This window comes from Daucus carota, chromosome 5 (genome assembly GCF_001625215.2).
Source record: "Daucus carota subsp. sativus chromosome 5, DH1 v3.0, whole genome shotgun sequence".
NCBI classification, from domain to species: Eukaryota; Viridiplantae; Streptophyta; class Magnoliopsida; order Apiales; family Apiaceae; genus Daucus; species Daucus carota.
Window position 1 is genome coordinate 46,355,512 of NC_030385.2, and position 19,384 is coordinate 46,374,895.

General features: G+C 34.0%; 3 protein-coding genes across 3 annotated transcripts; 2 read left to right on the forward strand and 1 right to left on the reverse strand.

Annotated features, from left to right (window-relative positions):
• The first annotated feature begins 4,478 nt into the window (after positions 1-4,478).
• LOC108222096 (transcriptional regulator STERILE APETALA) lies at positions 4,479-10,576 on the forward strand. The gene is made up of 3 exons (XM_017395990.2): positions 4,479-4,813; positions 8,777-9,317; positions 9,506-10,576. Exons 1-3 carry the CDS (start codon positions 4,610-4,612, stop codon positions 10,084-10,086), a joined length of 1,326 nt encoding a protein of 441 aa, XP_017251479.1. The 5' UTR covers positions 4,479-4,609; the 3' UTR covers positions 10,087-10,576.
• A 578-nt stretch (positions 10,577-11,154) lies between these two features.
• LOC108220464 (uncharacterized) lies at positions 11,155-14,225 on the forward strand. The gene is made up of 6 exons (XM_017394242.2): positions 11,155-11,438; positions 12,039-12,131; positions 12,904-12,982; positions 13,087-13,211; positions 13,636-13,779; positions 13,850-14,225. Exons 1-6 carry the CDS (start codon positions 11,256-11,258, stop codon positions 14,084-14,086), a joined length of 861 nt encoding a protein of 286 aa, XP_017249731.1. The 5' UTR covers positions 11,155-11,255; the 3' UTR covers positions 14,087-14,225.
• A 1,057-nt stretch (positions 14,226-15,282) lies between these two features.
• Positions 15,283-17,291, reverse strand: LOC108220547 (pentatricopeptide repeat-containing protein At4g26680, mitochondrial). Its single transcript, XM_017394348.2, has one exon. The coding sequence runs from the start codon at positions 17,017-17,019 to the stop codon at positions 15,433-15,435; it is 1,587 nt and encodes a 528-aa protein (XP_017249837.1). The 5' UTR covers positions 17,020-17,291; the 3' UTR covers positions 15,283-15,432.
• Between the last annotated feature and the right edge of the window lie 2,093 nt (positions 17,292-19,384).

Below are 19,384 nucleotides of genomic sequence, written 5' to 3' on the forward strand. Positions count from 1 at the left end.
AGCGTTAAAAAGCATACTTGGACCTAACATAAATTATTGAAATTACAAGAAAGGCTCGAGATAAAAAAATACATCCAATATTTTAAACTATTACTTATGAAGACTACGAATTTTATTTTTAAACTATATATGACGCTATAATATATCATAAAGTTCCAGTCAATTGAAATTAGCTAAACAAGTCATGTTTGAGTCAAGTTTCTTTCAAATTTAAAAATAAATATTTTACATCTTACAAATGAGTATTGTCGGACCCGGATGTTCTGACACATAAATCCGTGATTTGAGCTATCTAATCACGATTAGAATAAATATTTTTACTCTTTTATAATCGAAATAAAATTAAACTCAATCTCTAACAAACTCGACTCAGTTACGATGATGAACAGATAAATACTTTATCTATCTTTCAAATTTTTTTACGCATTTTAAAAGATATATAAAACATAGTTTCATAATTTATTTTTATAAAAATTTAATACTAATATTTATTCACGAGAAAAATATTAAAATTAATTTATTAAATTATATTTTATGAATATATTAGAATGCGCGTCAAGTCCAGTCCTCAATATAAACAATTAGCGGGACATAGGAAGTAATCGGACAATGTTCTTGAGCGTTCTCCGAATACAGAAATATCCGCGACCCCTGTCTGGTTAGCGGATAGAATCACATAGAACGAAGTGGCCAACTAATTGGAACAAGAATAATAGAGAAAACTTGTTGAATCTTGTGAAGTATAAGACAAAGGATAAAAATGATTTGCACGAAACAAGCAATTGAAATTTCGAGTCCTCTGTGCCTGTCAGGGTAGGAGAAAGGCAGTATAATTCGCCGGGCCGGTTCTGTAAAATGATGATGATTTCACAATGTTGAGCTAGATTTGGAAATTTAGTGGATTAGACTTGCATAGTTGCATGCAACTGTCTATAATCTTCATACCGCAGGGAATCTGTGTAATATTCAAAGGTTCTCTGATAGAATTTCCGTGCTGTCACGTTGAACTTCAATTTGTTTAGTAAATTTTTTCATTTCCTGGGGGTAAAAATTGTGCCGTTTTGTTAGGTGTGAACCAAGAATTTGTTGTTTATGATTATGACACAGTAGAAATTTGGTTAATATAAGCGTTAATTCTTAAAATTGTGATAAATAGATTAAGGGGTCGTTTGGGTAAGCTTATAATAATTGCTTTTTTCTTAAAATAAAAAATGGAGTAGAAGTTAGAAACAAGTTAATACTTATAAGTGATTAAAGTATTTTGAAAAAAAATAGATACCTGAAATGAAAACCATGAAACAAAAGTTAGCATTCCTAATTTTTTATAAGTGCTTTTTCACTTTCTACGCAAACGGTAAAAATAAGTGCAGCTAGGTTTAAAGCCAGAAACAAACACCCCTTAAATTTCCTATTTTTTTGGAATTGCCGAAAAATGTGGACGGTAATTCTAGTACTGTACTGACGAATTGTTTTAAGTTTTAACCACTCCTTTTTAAGCCTTTTTAACGTGTTTGCGACATGTCATGTTAAAATATACAGTATTCTACTCCCTCCGTCCTTTTTTACTTGTCCCTTTTAAAAAAATAACGCATCTTAAGAAAATGTTGGTTGAATATCTTGTTTTTATACATATCCCTGATAAATGTAATGAATTAGATAGAGTTGTGTATATATATATGCTAGTCAAACATAGGAAGTTGTTACCTTTTGGAAAAACATACAAAAAGTTGCTTTGAAAAGAGAAGTGGACAAGTAATTTGGGACAATTTTTTTTTTCAAAGTGGACATGTAAAAAGGGACGGAGGGAGTATTATTTTTCATAATAATTTTTTTGACACATATTTGATTATTAAGAATAATTAAAAGATGAATGGAATTATAACATTCAGTTGTCTCGTGAAACTAAAGGGGTGTTTGGTTCATGGTTAATGAGCCCGGTTAACGGGAATCGGAACCTTAATCCCATGACAAGTGTTTGGATAAATTATTTGGTGCTATGAAATGGGAACCCCAATCCTGGTGGTTAAATCATACCCTCCCTATCCACTGGGTTACCAATTACCATACTATTCTCATTAACCCATTTCCATACTCTCCATTCTCATTATAGATTTTTATTCCCAACCTTAATCCAAACGACCCCTAAAATTAAGATCAATTTCGGCTTTAAGATGAAAAATTAATTTGAGATATTTTATTTAGTGATTTAATAAAATTTATTCATAAGTTAGAAATTACTTATAAATCACTTTATATTTTATGATTATACTTTTAATTATTTATAAATCACCGGTAAATTAAATTATCTAAATAATATTTTTAATTTTAAAATTAAATCATATTAAATTATAAATCATCACTTTAAACCCGAGCACTTCTAAATTTAGGAAAATGGGGTACAAGAAAGGTACGCTATCATGATTCTAGAGCAATATTTTCTTTTGAAATAAAACTTTTTTTTGTCGGGATTTGAAATTAAACTTTGGATACGCTGAATGACGACACGACACCGACGCAATATAAGAATACTGGTTATGAAACATGATTTGATTATAGGAAATACAAAAGCATACAATTGATATGATATGAGACATTAAGAACTTGTACGTCTTATTTATTTCTATATTTTTTTACTATTCAGACATGTATTTTAATTTCAATATATGATTTCAATATATTAAATTCTTATTTATTTCAATATTTTATAAAATATTTTACTATTCAGACATGTCTTATTTATTTCAATATTTTATAAAATATGTAGTTTTATAATTTTTTTAACCTTTTATACAAACAAATTAAATATTAAATTCTACTTAAGAAACTTTTTTATAATAAATTATAAAATTATATTTTACAAAAACATTAAAATTAATGTGTTGCGTCGCCGTATTACAATGCATACAACCCACGAGACCGAAGAAAGAAGTATTAATTGATGTCCCTCTCACGATTATCATGTTTGTTTCATTTATTAACCGTTTTTTTAATTATTTGACATGTATTTTAAACGTATTTAAAATATTGTTTGTTAATTTATTTTTGACATTCTTCGTCTTAGTAAAATTTTTAATATTAAATTTCTAACACCCTCTCCAAAATATTAGCCGCCTAAAAAGTGTGAAAATAAATGAAGCACTTCAACACTATCCCACTAATCTAGCACATCTTCAAATCTTGCCATCATTATCTATTTTTAGACAATTTAATATTTATGAATAAATATCTATCTCACTCATTCTTTCTTTATCTTTCCTACAAAAATTTATTATTTTATATTATAAATAGATATTGAGACGGTAAATCTATTGGAATTGATCTAAAACACCAGTCTCAGCTCCCATAAAAGAATTTCATCTTTTTTCTCTTATTGAGGGTTTTTATTGGTCTTCACATGTCAAATCATCATAAAATTTGACATTTCAACCGAAATGAAATTTTTTACTTTAATAATACATGGACGAGGATATAAAATATTAGTAAAATAATATTTTATAAAATAAATCAAGTAATTATATATTAAATCATAAATATTAATATAAATATTTTTTAAGATGTATATCATACGAATTATTAAAAGAAATAAAATATTAGAAGAGGGTGATGATGGGTAACTTGTTATAAGGGGTGATGAAATATTTTTTGTTTCTATTTTAATTTTTATTATTTTCCGGCCTATAATATGTTCATAAAATATAATATAGCTAAAAAATCTTGACATCAACATGACTATATGAGCTACTCCCTCCGTCCCAGTCAATAGTATACATTGGGGGACGGGGGCGCGGCACGGACTTTAATGCTTTAATATAGTATAGTTCTGTAAATTATTTTTAAAATTTTCTTTTTCTGTATAAAAGTATAACATTTATACTTTTATACAAAAAAAGAAAATCTTAAAAATAAGTTGTAGAACTATGTTTTATAAGTGTCTTAAAAAACGTGTCGAGCAGTGAAAAAGATTGACTGGGACAGAGGGAGTATATTTATTATGGGTTTAGGCGGTGTGCGCACGTGATTAAAAATTATTTTTGATGGCATTTAGTTTATTTTGATTGGTGGAGATTTTGTATATATTCACCATCATTAATAAGTAGTACCCTGAGTTAAAATATAATAAAAATAGCCTGACAAAAATATAAATAAATAAATAAATAAATATATAGTTTTAGCATAAAAACCGGTTTATTATATACTGAGGTTTCGCTCTTGTTCAAAAGAACGACAGAGAGGCAAGTGAAATAACGCGAGTGAGCTCAGTCACTCTAAGTTGGGCGTAACCGTTGAATACACAGCTCAGCCAGCCAGCCTTCCCCGCCGTCGTTGCAGAGTGCGAAACCTCACTTAACATTGATACTCTTATATAAAACATTATAATATTACGCATGCAATACTATATTAATATATTCATTCTTTGGTGCTTTGCAAATGCATACACACTCTTACCGTACACAAACAACTATATACTGCTACAACTCCTACTAATTTCCTCCTCAAAATACCTTATACTCTCTCTCTCTCTCTCTCTCTCGGTGGCCCCCTCTCTCTCCTCTAAATCTCTCCCGCCTATATAACACACATTCACAACTCACCACCCTCTGTTGCAAAAATGTCATCACCCTCTTCCTCTCCCGGAGATGGTGGTGCTCGAGGCGGCGACTACGACGCTCCCTCCTCCTCCCGTCAGCGTCGCTCCGGCAACGGGGTCTGGCCGGAGCCGTTCGTGGAGGCTCTCGCCACTCATGTCGCCATTGAGGCTTCTCAGTCTGAAGGCCGCCTTGTGGCGGCCCAAGTTCTCTTCAATCTCTTCCAGGTTCATTTCAATATCTCCATGAATGTGATCATGAAAATTTATTATATAAATGAATATTGAATAGTAAGACAAAAACACTGAGGTTATGAGCTTTAGATTTTTGTGTTTATATATGTTTGTATGTTAAGCTATATTGTGTGTGTAGCTGGCTAGAGGCTCCCACTCTATCATGACTTGAGATCTTTAAAATCTTTGACCAAATCACTGTTTTTCTATACTTTCCATGCTTAAACCTTGGAAAGATAAATAAATACTACTATGGTTAAAGTTGTTTTAACTGTACTGTTTGATTGTTAAGTGGAATGTGTACTTTGAGCAATCTAAGGATAAAAGAGAGGAAAGTGTCCATGCTTTTTCATTTGACTTGTAGGACATCATAGATTAAGATTTAGAGCCTCGTAACGAGATGTCGAGAGTTCGAATTTTGTCGGAAATATCGAGATTATTTGAATTCTTGTGAAGGTATGTATTTGTAAAAAAACATGAGACTTGCCTTTGTTTGCAAAGATGGAAGGGACAGTGTGTGCATGTTTGTCTGATTCAATTCACATTTGTAATGTTTTGGTTACTCTGTTTGGCAAGTATGTAGTGTAGGTCTCTTCTTTTCTCACTTGAGCAATAGCTACATTGCAATGGGACCCTCTTCAGCTTTTGGATGGATACTAGATCCAATATACCCCTCCTATGTATCTTAACACTTAGTATAAAAAGGGCTTGTTTGGTTTTTTGAATTCCTTTCTCCTTTCCCTTTCTTTGCATGTTCCTTTGGTATTTCTTCACTACAAATCATTTATTACTACCCTTTTTTGACTCTCTCTCTCTCCCTTCCCCCTCTCTCTCTCTCTCTCTCTCTCTGCATTGATAAATGAAGATGGAATATGTACTTCCATGTTAAATGAAAATTTTGAAAGTTTTATAAATGTTTGAAAGGGACATTTGAGAACTGGTTAGTTGTTGGCAGTGCTGCAGTTGTTAATCAAAGAAGTATCATAGAGCTGGAGGATGCATAACATACATATGGTTATATGTGCTTCAGTCTGTCAAACAGCAAGTCTTCTTACATTTCTATGATTCTCTGATTAGGGCTTTTGAAAGTAGCTGAAAAGTTATGTTCATCTCAGTCAATAGTCAAACTTTGTGGAACACTGGTATCTGTTCCACTGTCTGCCTACTTAGCCCAAGTAGATAATGCTAACATAATTCCCTTAATATTATAGATTAAATTACTCGAGGAAGGCTGTCATCGAAAGATTAGACTTTAACCACTTTCGAGAGCAATATATCCGAATCAGATATCAGTAATCGGGATACCTGACTAATCTTATTTTTCAGAAATATGTACATACAATTAGCTACTAAAGTTCTCGAGCTCGCGGAACTCAACTCAACGGAATTAGTAACATTGCAATGAACAAATCCTCCAAAGCCTCGAGATGTTAGAAGAATAATATTTTAGTAAAAGCGTGTTAGTAGAAGCATGATCATTGTTGGAAGTTCTAAAAATATGATTGAAAAGGGGCAACATGGGTGGTCAAGTCCAACATTTTGTTGTGTAGCACCGGCCAGAAAGCACATGGAGCCCCCCTCCCCAATGCCTGGGTTGATGTTTTAAAAATCCCCATGCCTTTCCCTCTCTTGTCATTTCAATAGATAAGGGTCCTCCATCTATCTCTTCCAGTAGAGTTTAGGATTCTTTACTTTCTTTCTATTCTTTCTGCCTTTCTAATTTAATAGTGTTATCTAGTTGAAGATTCCACTGTATCCACTACTTGTTCCTCTTGATTTGTTTTCTCAACTGTTCTGCTCCAGAATTTTGCTTGTTACAACTTACAAGTATCTTTCCGGAGTAACAACTGTTCACGGATAATCGAGGGTTCAAACCGTGTCAAAAATAAGTCGGGTGTGTTTAATTATAAATTTTGTCCAAGAGATGGCAAAGATTCCTCTCCCCTTTTAATGGGGAAATACTTTCTTGGGAATGAAAGAGAGTGTTTGTTTTGGTTTTATAAAGATGTTAATGTTTATAAGCTTTTCCTATGATACTGTATAATAGAACTATAGAAGTAGGCATATGATCTGGACCACAACTAGATTAAGGTAGAGGATATATGTCTTGCACATTCAGCAGTTATATATAGAGCAATTGTTTTATGTATGGTCTCCTTGTTAAAAACACATTTCCTGCCTAACTACTTGGTCCGTCTCCAGCAGATTATTCACTGTTACTGTTAGGTCTCTTGTCCTCCTGTTTTTTAATTCTTTATCCCATCAAAGTGGTCTCCCTGCAGCAGAGCCCTTTTTCTATGTTGGGTACTCCCAAGTATTAACTCCTTGGGGACACACACCGGAGTCTCGATGAACTGACTATAGATGGACAAGACCCGCATTTTAAAAGTGCATGACTTATATCTATGTTATAAAGTGATATACTGCTGAATGCTGATAAAATATGGGTATATTTCCTTAAGTGTGTCTCTGTGGATGAGAATTGCAGGTGTTTAATGAATCTGTACTTGTTTAAGCTTAATTAAGAAAAGTGGTGTTAGTTGATGCAGTTGAAATCTAAAAATGGATCTCAGAATATCCCAGTACAGAGAATAGTATTATTATATGCAATGATAATATAGTCATTGGTCTCTTTTGTGGTTACAAATTGTACAACTTGAAATGGTACTGTGGCCTGTCTCATTCTCATGTAGTAAAATAAAGAGTTTAAAAAGAAGGAAAAAGTAGCTGTCTCTTTTTAATACTCTGTGTATAGATAAATGTGTGTATGCTACAGTTGCTCAAGACAAGTCTAATCCTCAGCCTTTACTTCTTATCTCCTACAACCCTATCACATCCTATATATGCCTAGTAGACCTCAGACTACCTTCTGACTTCTTGATTCTTGCACATCTCTCTCTCTCTTTTCTCTCTCTCTCTGTCTCTCTCCCACTTTTCTGAGCATTTCTAGCCAGCACTCCACCCACCACCTAAACCTACTTGCATATATAAATATGCTATGTAAATATGGCGTGCAATGCTTATTCCTTAACTGTCTCTAATCTGATGCATGCCAGACACAGTTTTTATACTAATAATTTATTCCCACCAAGTTCTACTCAGTTGGCCTTGGCCATCCTTTTTGCTATAAAGTTTCTTGGTATTAAGAAACCGCATATTTTTTATGGATCAATGTTTTGATAATGAAGACTAATCTTGTTTATAACATCTCTGTAATCTGGGATTTGAATCACTAAAGCGGCACAACTTTATTAGCTTAAAAAGTTTGACATTCCCTTAAGAATAAATTAATCGTTTTTTCTTCCTGTAACTAGCTTGGAGAGTTGATTAGGGTTTCGACTATAGATATTGTTAGTTCAGTTGCCATCTAAGCTTATGTGCTCTCCTTTTTATTTTTATGGTTTAAACTTTAACATATGTCCTTATTTGCAGTAAAAATATTGCAAGTAAATATATAATATGAACAATGGGTGAGGTTTGACAGTTTTTTTAGTATCCACCTCCCCACCCTGATTAGAATAAATTTTATAGTCCCACATCATCTTTAAATTGCATTTTGTCATTAACAAACTAATTTCTCTTAATTATTTGAAATTGTGAATTAGGGTTTGTAGAATTGATTCTCCTTTGCATATTCAAGTGTCTGCATAATAAATTTTATTCTTTTAATATTTTTAGTTTGTATTGCACCGTGCACAGTTGTTTGAATGTTTTTTCTGGTTCTGGCCTTTAACTGACCTTTGATTAAGTGTTAAAAATGCTCTCAAGCAGTGACAATTCAAGCATATATGGAATTAAGAAAAGTTGTGCTATAGCAAGACTCACTAAATTTTGGATTGCGGATGAAATGTCAGTTGCAGCTTTGGCTTATTACCAGCTCTACGTGACCATAGTTGATTGCAAGCGCGTTAATTCTTATGCAAACTTAATAACGAGTATAATATTGTTTGCACGCAGGTATGTTCTACTTGGCGAGCAGTGTCAAACTCTGATCTCTTGTGGCAGAACCTCACCCGCCGAATCTGGCACTGTAACAATCTCCGCCATAATACATGGTATGAGGAATATGTACACCACCATCGCCTAGCCCGTAACTTCCGTGTTGGAAGATATTTATATAACCCACTACACTTGAGCCCAGCAGATGAAAATAACAACAATGAGAACTTAGTCTGTCGTCGCCTCACCATATCTGATTACTATCTTGCAGCTGGCTTTTCTGATGGCACTGTTCGCTTATTCCACCTCCCCAACATGCTCTATTTATCCACTTTCCGTCCCCAAAACCGTAATCGCCTAGGACACTTCTCACCTGCCGTGTCTGGAATTATTCTATCTGAATCCCGACTTGTATTTGCTTCCCTCGATGGTGACATCCATGTGGCAATGACTGACAATGCTATACCACCTCGTAGAGCCCATTTGGGGGATGTAGTTAATGATGGAGCTTTAGTCGACTTTAATGGATGTAGCCAGTGGTGGGTTGGTCTCTACGCAGGTGCTGTAACACAGTAAAGATAATTGCATATTTGGATTTCGAGTTAGATTAATATCATTAAATTACTATCATTGAATTGTTCACCAAGTAATGATGGTGCATTATCATATTGAGAACATATATACGTAACTTTTATATTTCTAGATCTTAAATATTAATATTGACAAATGCATACTGATGTTTTTCAGGAGTTCCTGGGCGTGCTTTTCATGTGTGGAATGGAGTGACAGAAGAGCTAGTTTTTATTGGTGGGACATTGACAGACCATGAAGCTGTAAGGGGTTGGCATCTACTGACAGAGTTGACTGAGCTCATAGGCCGAGTAAGATTAACAAGTCGTGAATTGGCCGTGGCATGTACCAGCCTCAGATTTATTGTGTTCGACTTAAGGGATCAAGTTATCGTATTGGGAGAAGAAGAATTTCCCAGAAGGCTGATGGTGGGCGCTTTTGATGCCAGGCATGAAGAGTTTGTCATAGTGGACCGACGTGGATCAGCTAGCGTGAGGCGGGTGGGTACTTTGGAGGAGGTCTGCAGATTTGATGTACGTGGAGCTTCACAAAGGGGTGTTTTGGGGTGCACAAACGGTGGATATGCATTAATGTGTGTAGGAGGACTTATTCGAGCATGGGAGATTGAGCATGGAGAGCATTTGTATAGTTTGGTAGAGAGAATAGGAGAAGCGACTGCTCTGGTTGCAGACGAAAGATACCTGGTAGCTTGTTCGTCTGATAACACAATTCACTTGTGGGACTTTGGAGTGCAATAGGTAGTAACCATAGGTTAGTATGTAGCATGCATGTACAAGTTAGTATCTTGTAAGCAGTAAGCTCATCGGTTTAACATTGGCGGGGGTAAGTAATTGACAGGACCGGATTCATAGACTATCTAGCGGTGGCCTCAGATACACTTTCACTTTCACAGGTAGATTGACAATTTAACTGGAAGCACATTGGTTTGGGGGTAAGGTTGCTGATCTTAGATTTGCATATGTTGCTTAGTTCTCGGAAAATAAGACACATTATAGGGTGAGGGGACCTCGGAAGGTTGATTGGAGTTGTGTTCCGGGACCAAGGCAAAAGCTTAACTTTGATGACTACTCATAAGACATCTGTAGTTGCCTTTTCATGTTAAAACTGTTGTTAGTTAAGTGAGGTAGAAGAAGAAAGGCCTTTGTATCATTGTACTTGAACTGTGGTCCGCATCTATCTTGTTCGCTTTTATCAATATATGCAATTGGTGTCCTGCATTTTTTGTTACCCCAGCTGTTTTTGTTTTCCTTTTGCTTCTTGTTCAAAGAATGCACTGTTTAAACCTTTGGAGTAATCGCAGTGGTGTAACGACCTTTTATTTTCTGAAATTCAAGAATCAGAACTAAGCAGTAAGCAGGATCTATTAATTTATTGATTTAGTATTTGTAGATTTTTCTAATATATAATTTTTAATCAAATAACAGTGTAATTGATAAAATATTTTTAAAATTAATCTCCGTTTTTATAAACAAAGATTTTTAAAACATCGATTACAATTTTCTAAATTTTTGCAACGAGTAAGAAGGAAATTTTATCATGGTATTAAAATTGATCATGATATTAAAATTGTATTTTAAGTTGGTATAAAAACTAGTTTCAAAAAAAAAAGTTAGTATAAAAACTTCTCTCAAAACAAAAAAGTTGGTAATAAAATCACCGATGACAATGAGTGAGAAGGAAAATTTATATTAAAATTGTATTTTAAGTTGGGCTGGGCCATATCATTAAATTTCAGTTGGGCCAACTAAACTTTATGGGCTATGCCCATATTTATCCTCGAACATATGCAAGTACCTAGGTCAGACTTGCATCAACAAAAAACCATCAATTTAATAACTTTCTTACCCACCCAATCACTCTCCCTAGACACACGTATACATACACATATACATACAAATTGGGTGTAATGGTAGGGCTTTCAATTGGAGAAAAGCACTTCATAGAAGGTGGAGTAGCTCAAGATATTCGAACTGATGGCCGGAGAAGACTTGTTTACAGGCCAATTCAGCTTCAGACTGGGGTTATTCCTCAAGCTAATGGCTCAGCTAGAGTTAGAATGGGTGGCACTGAAGTTATAGCTAGTGTTAAGGTATAAAGTTTGTAACTGTATGATATTTATATTTTTGGGGGTGTTGGGTTCTTGTGTAATTGTTGTTATAGCTGGTGTTAATGTGTAAAGATTGTATCTTTATGGTATTTGGATTTTGGGGGTCTTGAGTTATGGTGTGATTGTTGTTATAGCTAATGTTAAGATATAAAGTTGGTAACTTTTTGATAATTTGATTCATGGGGTTTTTGGGTTTTTGTTGAGTTTGTATCTTTATGATATTTTGATTCACAAGGTAGTTGTGTAATTGCTGTTATAGCTAGTGATAAGGTATAAAGCTTGTATCTTTGTGTTGGGTTATTAATTATTATTGTGTGATTGTTGTTTTACAGCTAGTGTTAAATTATAAAGTTTGTAACTTTATGATATTTGGATTCATGGGTTTGTTGCGTTATGGTGTGATTGTTGTTATAGATAGACGCTAGTACTAAAATTCAAAGTTTGTACTGTTTATGATTATTAAATTGTTGGGTTATGGTGTAATCGTTGTTATAGCTTGAAGGTATAAAGTTATACGTATATGAGAATTGGACTTTGGGGCTGTTGGATCTTGTGTAAATGTTATTATGTTTGATTTTGCAGGCGGAGCTGGGAAGGCCGAGTTCTTTGCAGCCGGATAAAGGCAAAGTTTTTATCAATGTGGATTGTAGCCCTACAGCTGATCCAATATTTGAGGTTTATATTTACCTTGACTTTTAGTTTTTTGGCGTATTGGGCATATTTATGTAAATTGATTAGTAAAATTTATGTAACATTTTTCTGTATATTGAGTTGTAGTTGATAGATTGAACATGGTATTTATTAAGTTTTATATATTGTTATGTGGTATATCCATTAGCAAGCTCTTGCTGTATTTTTATGTGAACCAGCCACCTAGTTGAACAAAGATACATTCTTTTAATCTATATTTTTAAGTAATTTACCGTAAGTGCTGTCCACTTTGTGTGTGTTGGACTGTTGGGGGTGGATTAATAATAATAATAATAATATTATTATTATTAATATAATTATAATTATTATTACTATTATTATTTTGATTTTGGGGGGGAGGGGGGAGGGTTGTTTAGGAACGTGGTAGAGACTAATGTTAGTTGATTAATTTCTTAAAGTCAGTAATTCTTTCTTGTTGAATCAAAATATATGAATACATCTTTGTTTAGATTTGTTTAAATGCCAAATTGATTACTTTATCATCCCTAAATTCGAAACTACTACTATTAATATTCCTCGTGATTAATATTTAACAGACACATATTCCTATATAAATTCATGAACTTTTAATGATTCAATTACACAAGGGTGATGAGTTATAAGTAATAACTTGGCCTAACTGCCTAAGCCGAAGGTAGATAGTTATCTGTTTGGACAGAGCTAACATGGTATTTTTTTCGTTTCAATGTTTTCCCTACATTCTAGTAAACATGTTAAAAATGTCTTATTCATGCAGGGCAGAGGCGGTGAGGAATTATCTACAGAACTTTCAGGTGCTCTTCAGATATGTCTTCTTGGTGGAAAAAGTGGCGCAGGTGCATATTATCCTACTGATTTTTTTATTTTTTTTAATTTTTCAGGTAAATTAAAGGTTTATTAATTATTTGTATTTGTTCTTGCACTTATTGAATATGTTTAGGAGCTGCAATTGACCTTTCCTCTCTGTCAATTGTGGGAGGAAAAATCTGTTGGGACCTTTATATCGATGGTTTAGTAGTTAGTGCAGATGGGAACCTGTTAGATGCGCTTGGTGCTGCTATTAAGGTGATTTATTCAGATTTGCTGTTTGTACTCTCAAAACATATTTTGCCATGAAAGTTAATTTCAAGACATAGGAGGCAATTCTTAAGACTTGTATAAAAACATATCAGCAACCTTTTACTTGTTCCACATTTATTCAAAGTGTCAGGCTGAAATTTTATCATTTTAAAGTTCAGGACATAACTACTTACGGCAATCAAAATATAACAAGTGGGAATATCACACAATATCAAAACACAAAAAATGCCTCCACAAGTTATAGATAATTTATTTTATATTGGAGTGGAATTTAAAGACCAAGAATCCTAGGTTTCAGTGGTCTTTGTTTAATGAGATACAGGATTTTTGATATGCTTGACGGTTGAAATTTTAATGCATTGAGTTTATTATATATATGTCATCACTAAACTTATTTGCTTCTTTTTAGGCTGCACTGAGCAATACAGGTATTCCGAAAGTCAATGTGGCTGCCGGTGCCTCTTCTGATGAGCAGCCTGAAGTTGACATAAGCGATGAAGAATTTTTGCAATTCGACACCTCTGCTGTCCCCGTCATTATTACTTTAACAGAGGTTTCTTCGATTTACTTTGAACTTCATTATACTTTACATAGTATGAAACTTAATTTCCATTCTCATGCAGGTCGGGAGGCATTATATTGTGGATGCAACTCCGGAGGAGGAATCCCATATGAATTCGGCCATTTCAATGTCTGTTAATAGAAAAGGAAATATTTGCGGACTGACAAAACGAGGTAGTGCAGGCCTGGACCCAAGTGTTATACTTGACATGATATCTGTAGGTATACATGTAAGTGAGCAGCTGATGAACAAGTTAGATTCAGAGATAGCTGCTGCGGAAGCATGTGAAGAGGAATAGAATCATTGTTACTTCCCTTTGTTGTTGATTTTTTTAGAGTATAAACATGACCAGTGTATGAGTAAGAACTAACTAACAGTTTAGTTACCGAAAAAGATCCGGTGTACGAGTAAGAATACAACACCTTAGTTTGATTGCATCCCCTCGTTTTCGTGAAGCACGAGGCGTCCTAATTTCCCAGTGATGTGTTTGAGATTTTGTGGAAAACTAACATGTTCTATGCTTTTTATGTCGGTGTCAATTTTTTGGGATTTTAACTATGTCGTGTGAACATATGTACTTCATATTTACTGGCCGCATTGTTTTAATATAAGTGCAGTACTAAAAATTCATTATCGGATGTTGAGTTTCAATCTTGACTTGGGCAGTGATTATGGCTGACATTGCAGTTGTATCTTTAAAGAAGTGTGTAGTTTGACATCTAATAAACTGAAAGGGCCAATTCCAAGTTCATTCTCTCAGCTCAAGAACCTTGAATATCTCTCTCTTCAGAAAAACCACCTCATTGGCACAGTAGAGATCGACATTTTCCTGAGCCTTAGAAAGCTTACAGTTTTCAGTCTATCTTATAACAACATAACATTACTTACCCACGATCACTTTAACTTCACTCATCCAAAGCTTGAAATATTACTATTGGGCTTCTGTAACTTGAGACATATCTCATTTTCCCTACAATTCCAGAATAATTTGAGGGTACTATATCTGAAAGGAAACGATATTCACGGTAAAATACCACACTGGATATGGGATGTAAGAGATCATCTGGAGGCGATTGGCCTTTCTTTAATTTTCTATCTGCCATGGAACAGAATTCAGTTGCTCTTCAAAGCAAGAGTTTAAGAGTTGTAGATATGAGCAGTAATATGCTGCAAGGGGATCTTCTGATTCCACCACCAGATACAGTATTCTGTGTCTAACAACAGAATGACTGGAGATATTCCACCCTTGATCTGTGGTGGCCTGTCCCTCAAAGTATTAGATCTGTCGAATAACAGTATGAGTGGACCTATTCCGAAATGTCTTGGCACTTTTTCGGAAGTCCTTATTCTAGAAGACAACAACTTTTCTGGTACAATTCCTCCAACCACCCTAAATGAATGTGACTTAAAAGTGTTGTACTTGAGCAACAAGTTGTTAACAGGTAAAGTACTAAATTCATTGTCTGATTTTCACAAGATATGAAGATACACATGTGGAAAACCTACAAAGATCTTATATTATGAGGAATTGTTTTGCTGCACTTTGTCAATATCAGACAATTACATATCACCAAGCAAGAATGATACTTCTTTACACACAAAAGATTGATAAGATCTTACAAGTCATGTTGCCATTTTCATGCTTTAAAAATTTGGCTGGGAAATGTTATTTTCATCCCTTTCAGAATCTTTTACTACAATATGTCTATCATTTATCTCTTTTGACAACTTCAACACCAACTCATCTTTTCCACACAGCCTAAGCCCTTTATAAAGATCAGTTAAGGTAGTAGAATTAGGAGCAATACCTCGATTCAGCATCTCTGTCAGAACTTGGACTCCTCCATTATAGTCCTCAGACTCGCATAACGCCGACAATAACATGTTCAACGTATATTCATTTGGATGACAACCGCTTCTTATCATGCTTTTATACAATTGATAGGCTCGCCCAGAATCCTTTCTTGCACACTGTCCTCTAATCAGCGCAGAAAAGGTTGACGAGTTTGGAACCAAATGTTTCCTATCAAGTTCCTTCACTAGGTATGCAGCTTTCTTCGTCATTCCCTCCTTGCATAGCCCCAAAATCAATGCGTTGTAAGTCAAGATATCAGCTTTGATTTCATCTCTGGACATTTCCTCAAAAAGTCGCTCAGCCATATCATTATTACCTATCTGGCCATACCCATTTATCAAAGTGTTGTAAGTAACAGTGGTAGGAGTGACATCTGATCCTTTCATCTCATTGAAAATCTTATTTGCTTCAAGTAATTTTCCTTCCTTGCAGAGTCCATGAATAAGTGTGTTGTACGTTATATCAGTTGGCTGCACACCGTTCCTCACCATCGAATCTTTTAGCTTCATGGCAGAGCTCAAAAGATCCTGTTTACAGTATCCAGCAATCAAAGTATTATAAGAAGCAACAGTAGGATTAAACCCCAAGCTCTCCATCTCCTTAAATATAGTAACAGCCTTCTCCAATTTCCCCAATTTGCAATTAGCAGCAACAACCATATTAAAAGTATAAACATTTGCCGAAATCCTCGACCTCTGCATTTCCTTGTAAAATTTCAATGCAATATCCCCCCGATTCAGATTAAGTGACGAGCTCAATAACGCATTACACGACTCCACAGTCGGTAAAAACCCGTAATTCCTCATCCAACAAAACATATCCGTAGCATTCCTAATTTTCTTCAAATGAGCATATGTCTTAAACACCGAATCAAAAACCCGAGGCGAAGAATCACAAACTCTATACGAATCAACCAAGGCATCGAACAGCTCAAAATGAAAACTAACCGAACCAGAATCAACAATCTCCTTCAAAACACCCTCCGCAGATCTAAACTTCCGGTGCTTACTCAAAATATGCAAAATCATCGAAAGGGTTTCAACATTACGAAAAGACGGATTCTTTCCCCCAAACCACCTAAAGAACCTATATGAAAGAACGTGGTCATTCCGGAGCCTCAAAAGAATGTGCTTTACTCGAAACAAAGACAACCCAGATGCTAATTTCTCAAGTTGAGCCCAATCAGCGTGTACCAGATGACTATAAGCAACATTCACAAAATCAAGATCCTGACCTTTAGGCTCAGGCATGGTTCTATGAGGCAACGGAATTGGGTCCCACTTGTTCTTTTTCATGATTTTTTGGGTTGATGGTGCAAATGGGTTTCGTGGGGTTGGATTAATCAGGGTAGATAATCTACGGAAATGCATAATCATGATTCTTGAAATCAAAATTGTGAAGAAATTGTTTTGATGAAATATTCGTATAAGAATTGTATCTCAATTTATATACATACAGGCATGGTGTAAGCAGGTGAATATATAATTATGAATGAAAACAAGATGAAAGAGTGATGAACCTCAGAAAGTACACTCTGAGTGTGGTTTAGACCCTGTCTCCGCCGCCGCCGCGGTGCAGCAAGAACTTTCGATAATAGTACCTATTTTGTAAACTTTATCGTATTTTTCATTTGTAATATATGTCGTTTGTAAACAAAGTAAGATAATAAAAGTATGTACTTAAAAAAATTTAAAAGATTATTTACATAATTATCTACTTATATATATATAAAAGGAGAACCAAGGGCAAAATATGTCAAAAAAATGGCTGTGAAATTTCAGTTATACCCTTCGTAATGATATAATTACAAAAAAACCAATAATTAATGTGATTATTACATTCTCACTGATTAATGAACGGTGTTCGCAATAAATATTTATATTGATTGCATCTCATTAATAAAAGTATTATTCTAATTAATTCATTTGCATAAAGATAGCACTCATTTAATTTTTATAAAAAGTATCTAAAATTTGTAAATGTGTTATCATTAATTTGAAATCGTTTGAACTTCAATTATTATTTTTATAAATAAATTATTGATTGACTCCTACATTACGGTACTGTGCACTGAATTAAATTTTCAATTATATGCACAAGAATATGTGTGTGTAGACTGTATTTTCGGTAAAAATCGAACCGGATTATTGAATATATAAATAGCTGAAATATCGAATAAGTATAATTGTCACTCATTACTCACGAGTCACTAAAAAAACTAAATTATGTTTTTATAAATATATCATTACTTATATGATACAAATATTGATAATAATTTTATGTTTTAAATATATTCGGTTTATTCAATTATTTAAATTAAAATATATCAAAAATATCTGAATATTGAAATATATAAAAATCATAAATGAACAAAAATTGAATCAAAGTGTTCCGGTATTTGGTTAACCAAAAATAAATGCTCGCTTCCATGTGTGTGATCTAAAATAGACCGTTATCATTTAAATAATTTAGTGATTTTGAATTGCACATTTAATTTATTTAGCTTAATAAGCCAATCGAGCATAAGTACTTAGACTTGAGAAATACAAAGGATCAGAATGAGATGTATCAAACTTGAGAAATATGACCAAGTTTTGTCAAATTGACCAGAGTTAGGTTCGAAATCAAGTTACATGTCATGCAAATAGTGTAAAAATCAACTAGGAGAATGATCTATGTTTGAATATCGACTGAGTAATTTCGAACACCAAATCTAATAAATGGAAGATAGATAAATAATCGTCATAAAAATTTCTTAAACAAGCATGTAATATATAGATACGTTTTCATTGATAATAGAGCGATAAAGGATCAATTAAAAGTGATCAATGTATCGTTCAGTCGACGAGTGACAAACTATAAGTATATATTAAGAAGTTTAAAATTAGTGCCGGCGAACAATTGGAGAAAGGAGGAAGATAATATACATACATATACATATACATATTTATATAATTATTTAACTGACTCATTTATGTATATTTTAGGGGAATTATCTTGTATATTGTTTTTTCAATCTTATTTTCAAAAATACTACCTTATCCAATCTTATTTCAAATCTCTAAAATATTTTCAAAAATACTACCTTTTTGAAAATATTTTCCAAAAATACGGTGGTTGCATATGCAACCATATATGCAACTACAAATCCTGATTTCAAGTTTCAGTTTTTAAATGTCATTTTCGACCTCATATTTGGAATCCATATATATATATATATATCGACTCCAAAAATGAGGTCGAAAATGACATTTGAAAATAGGAACTCGAAATCAGGAATTCAGTTGCATATATAGTTGCATATGGTTGTATTCAGTTGCATATGGTTGCATTCAGTTGATTCTATTGCAATCTAATGGCCCCGCCAGGGGCACACCATACATCCGTTGCAACTTACAGTTTTCAGTTGCATTTAGTTGCATATGAGGTTGCATTCAGTTGATTCTATTGCAATCTAATTGCCCCGCCAGGGGCACCCATACTTCAGTTGGAACTTACAGTTTTCAGTTGCATATGAGGTTGCGTGCAACCTCATATGCAACCTCATATGCAACGGAAAACTGTAAGTTGCAACTGATGTATGGGTGCCCCTGGCGGGGCCATTAGATTACAATAGAATCAACTGAATACAACCCATATGCAACCATATTTGCAACTGAATTCCTGATTTCAAGTTCCAGTTTTCAAATGTCATTTTCGACCTCATATTTGGAATCGATATATCGATTCCAAATATGAGGT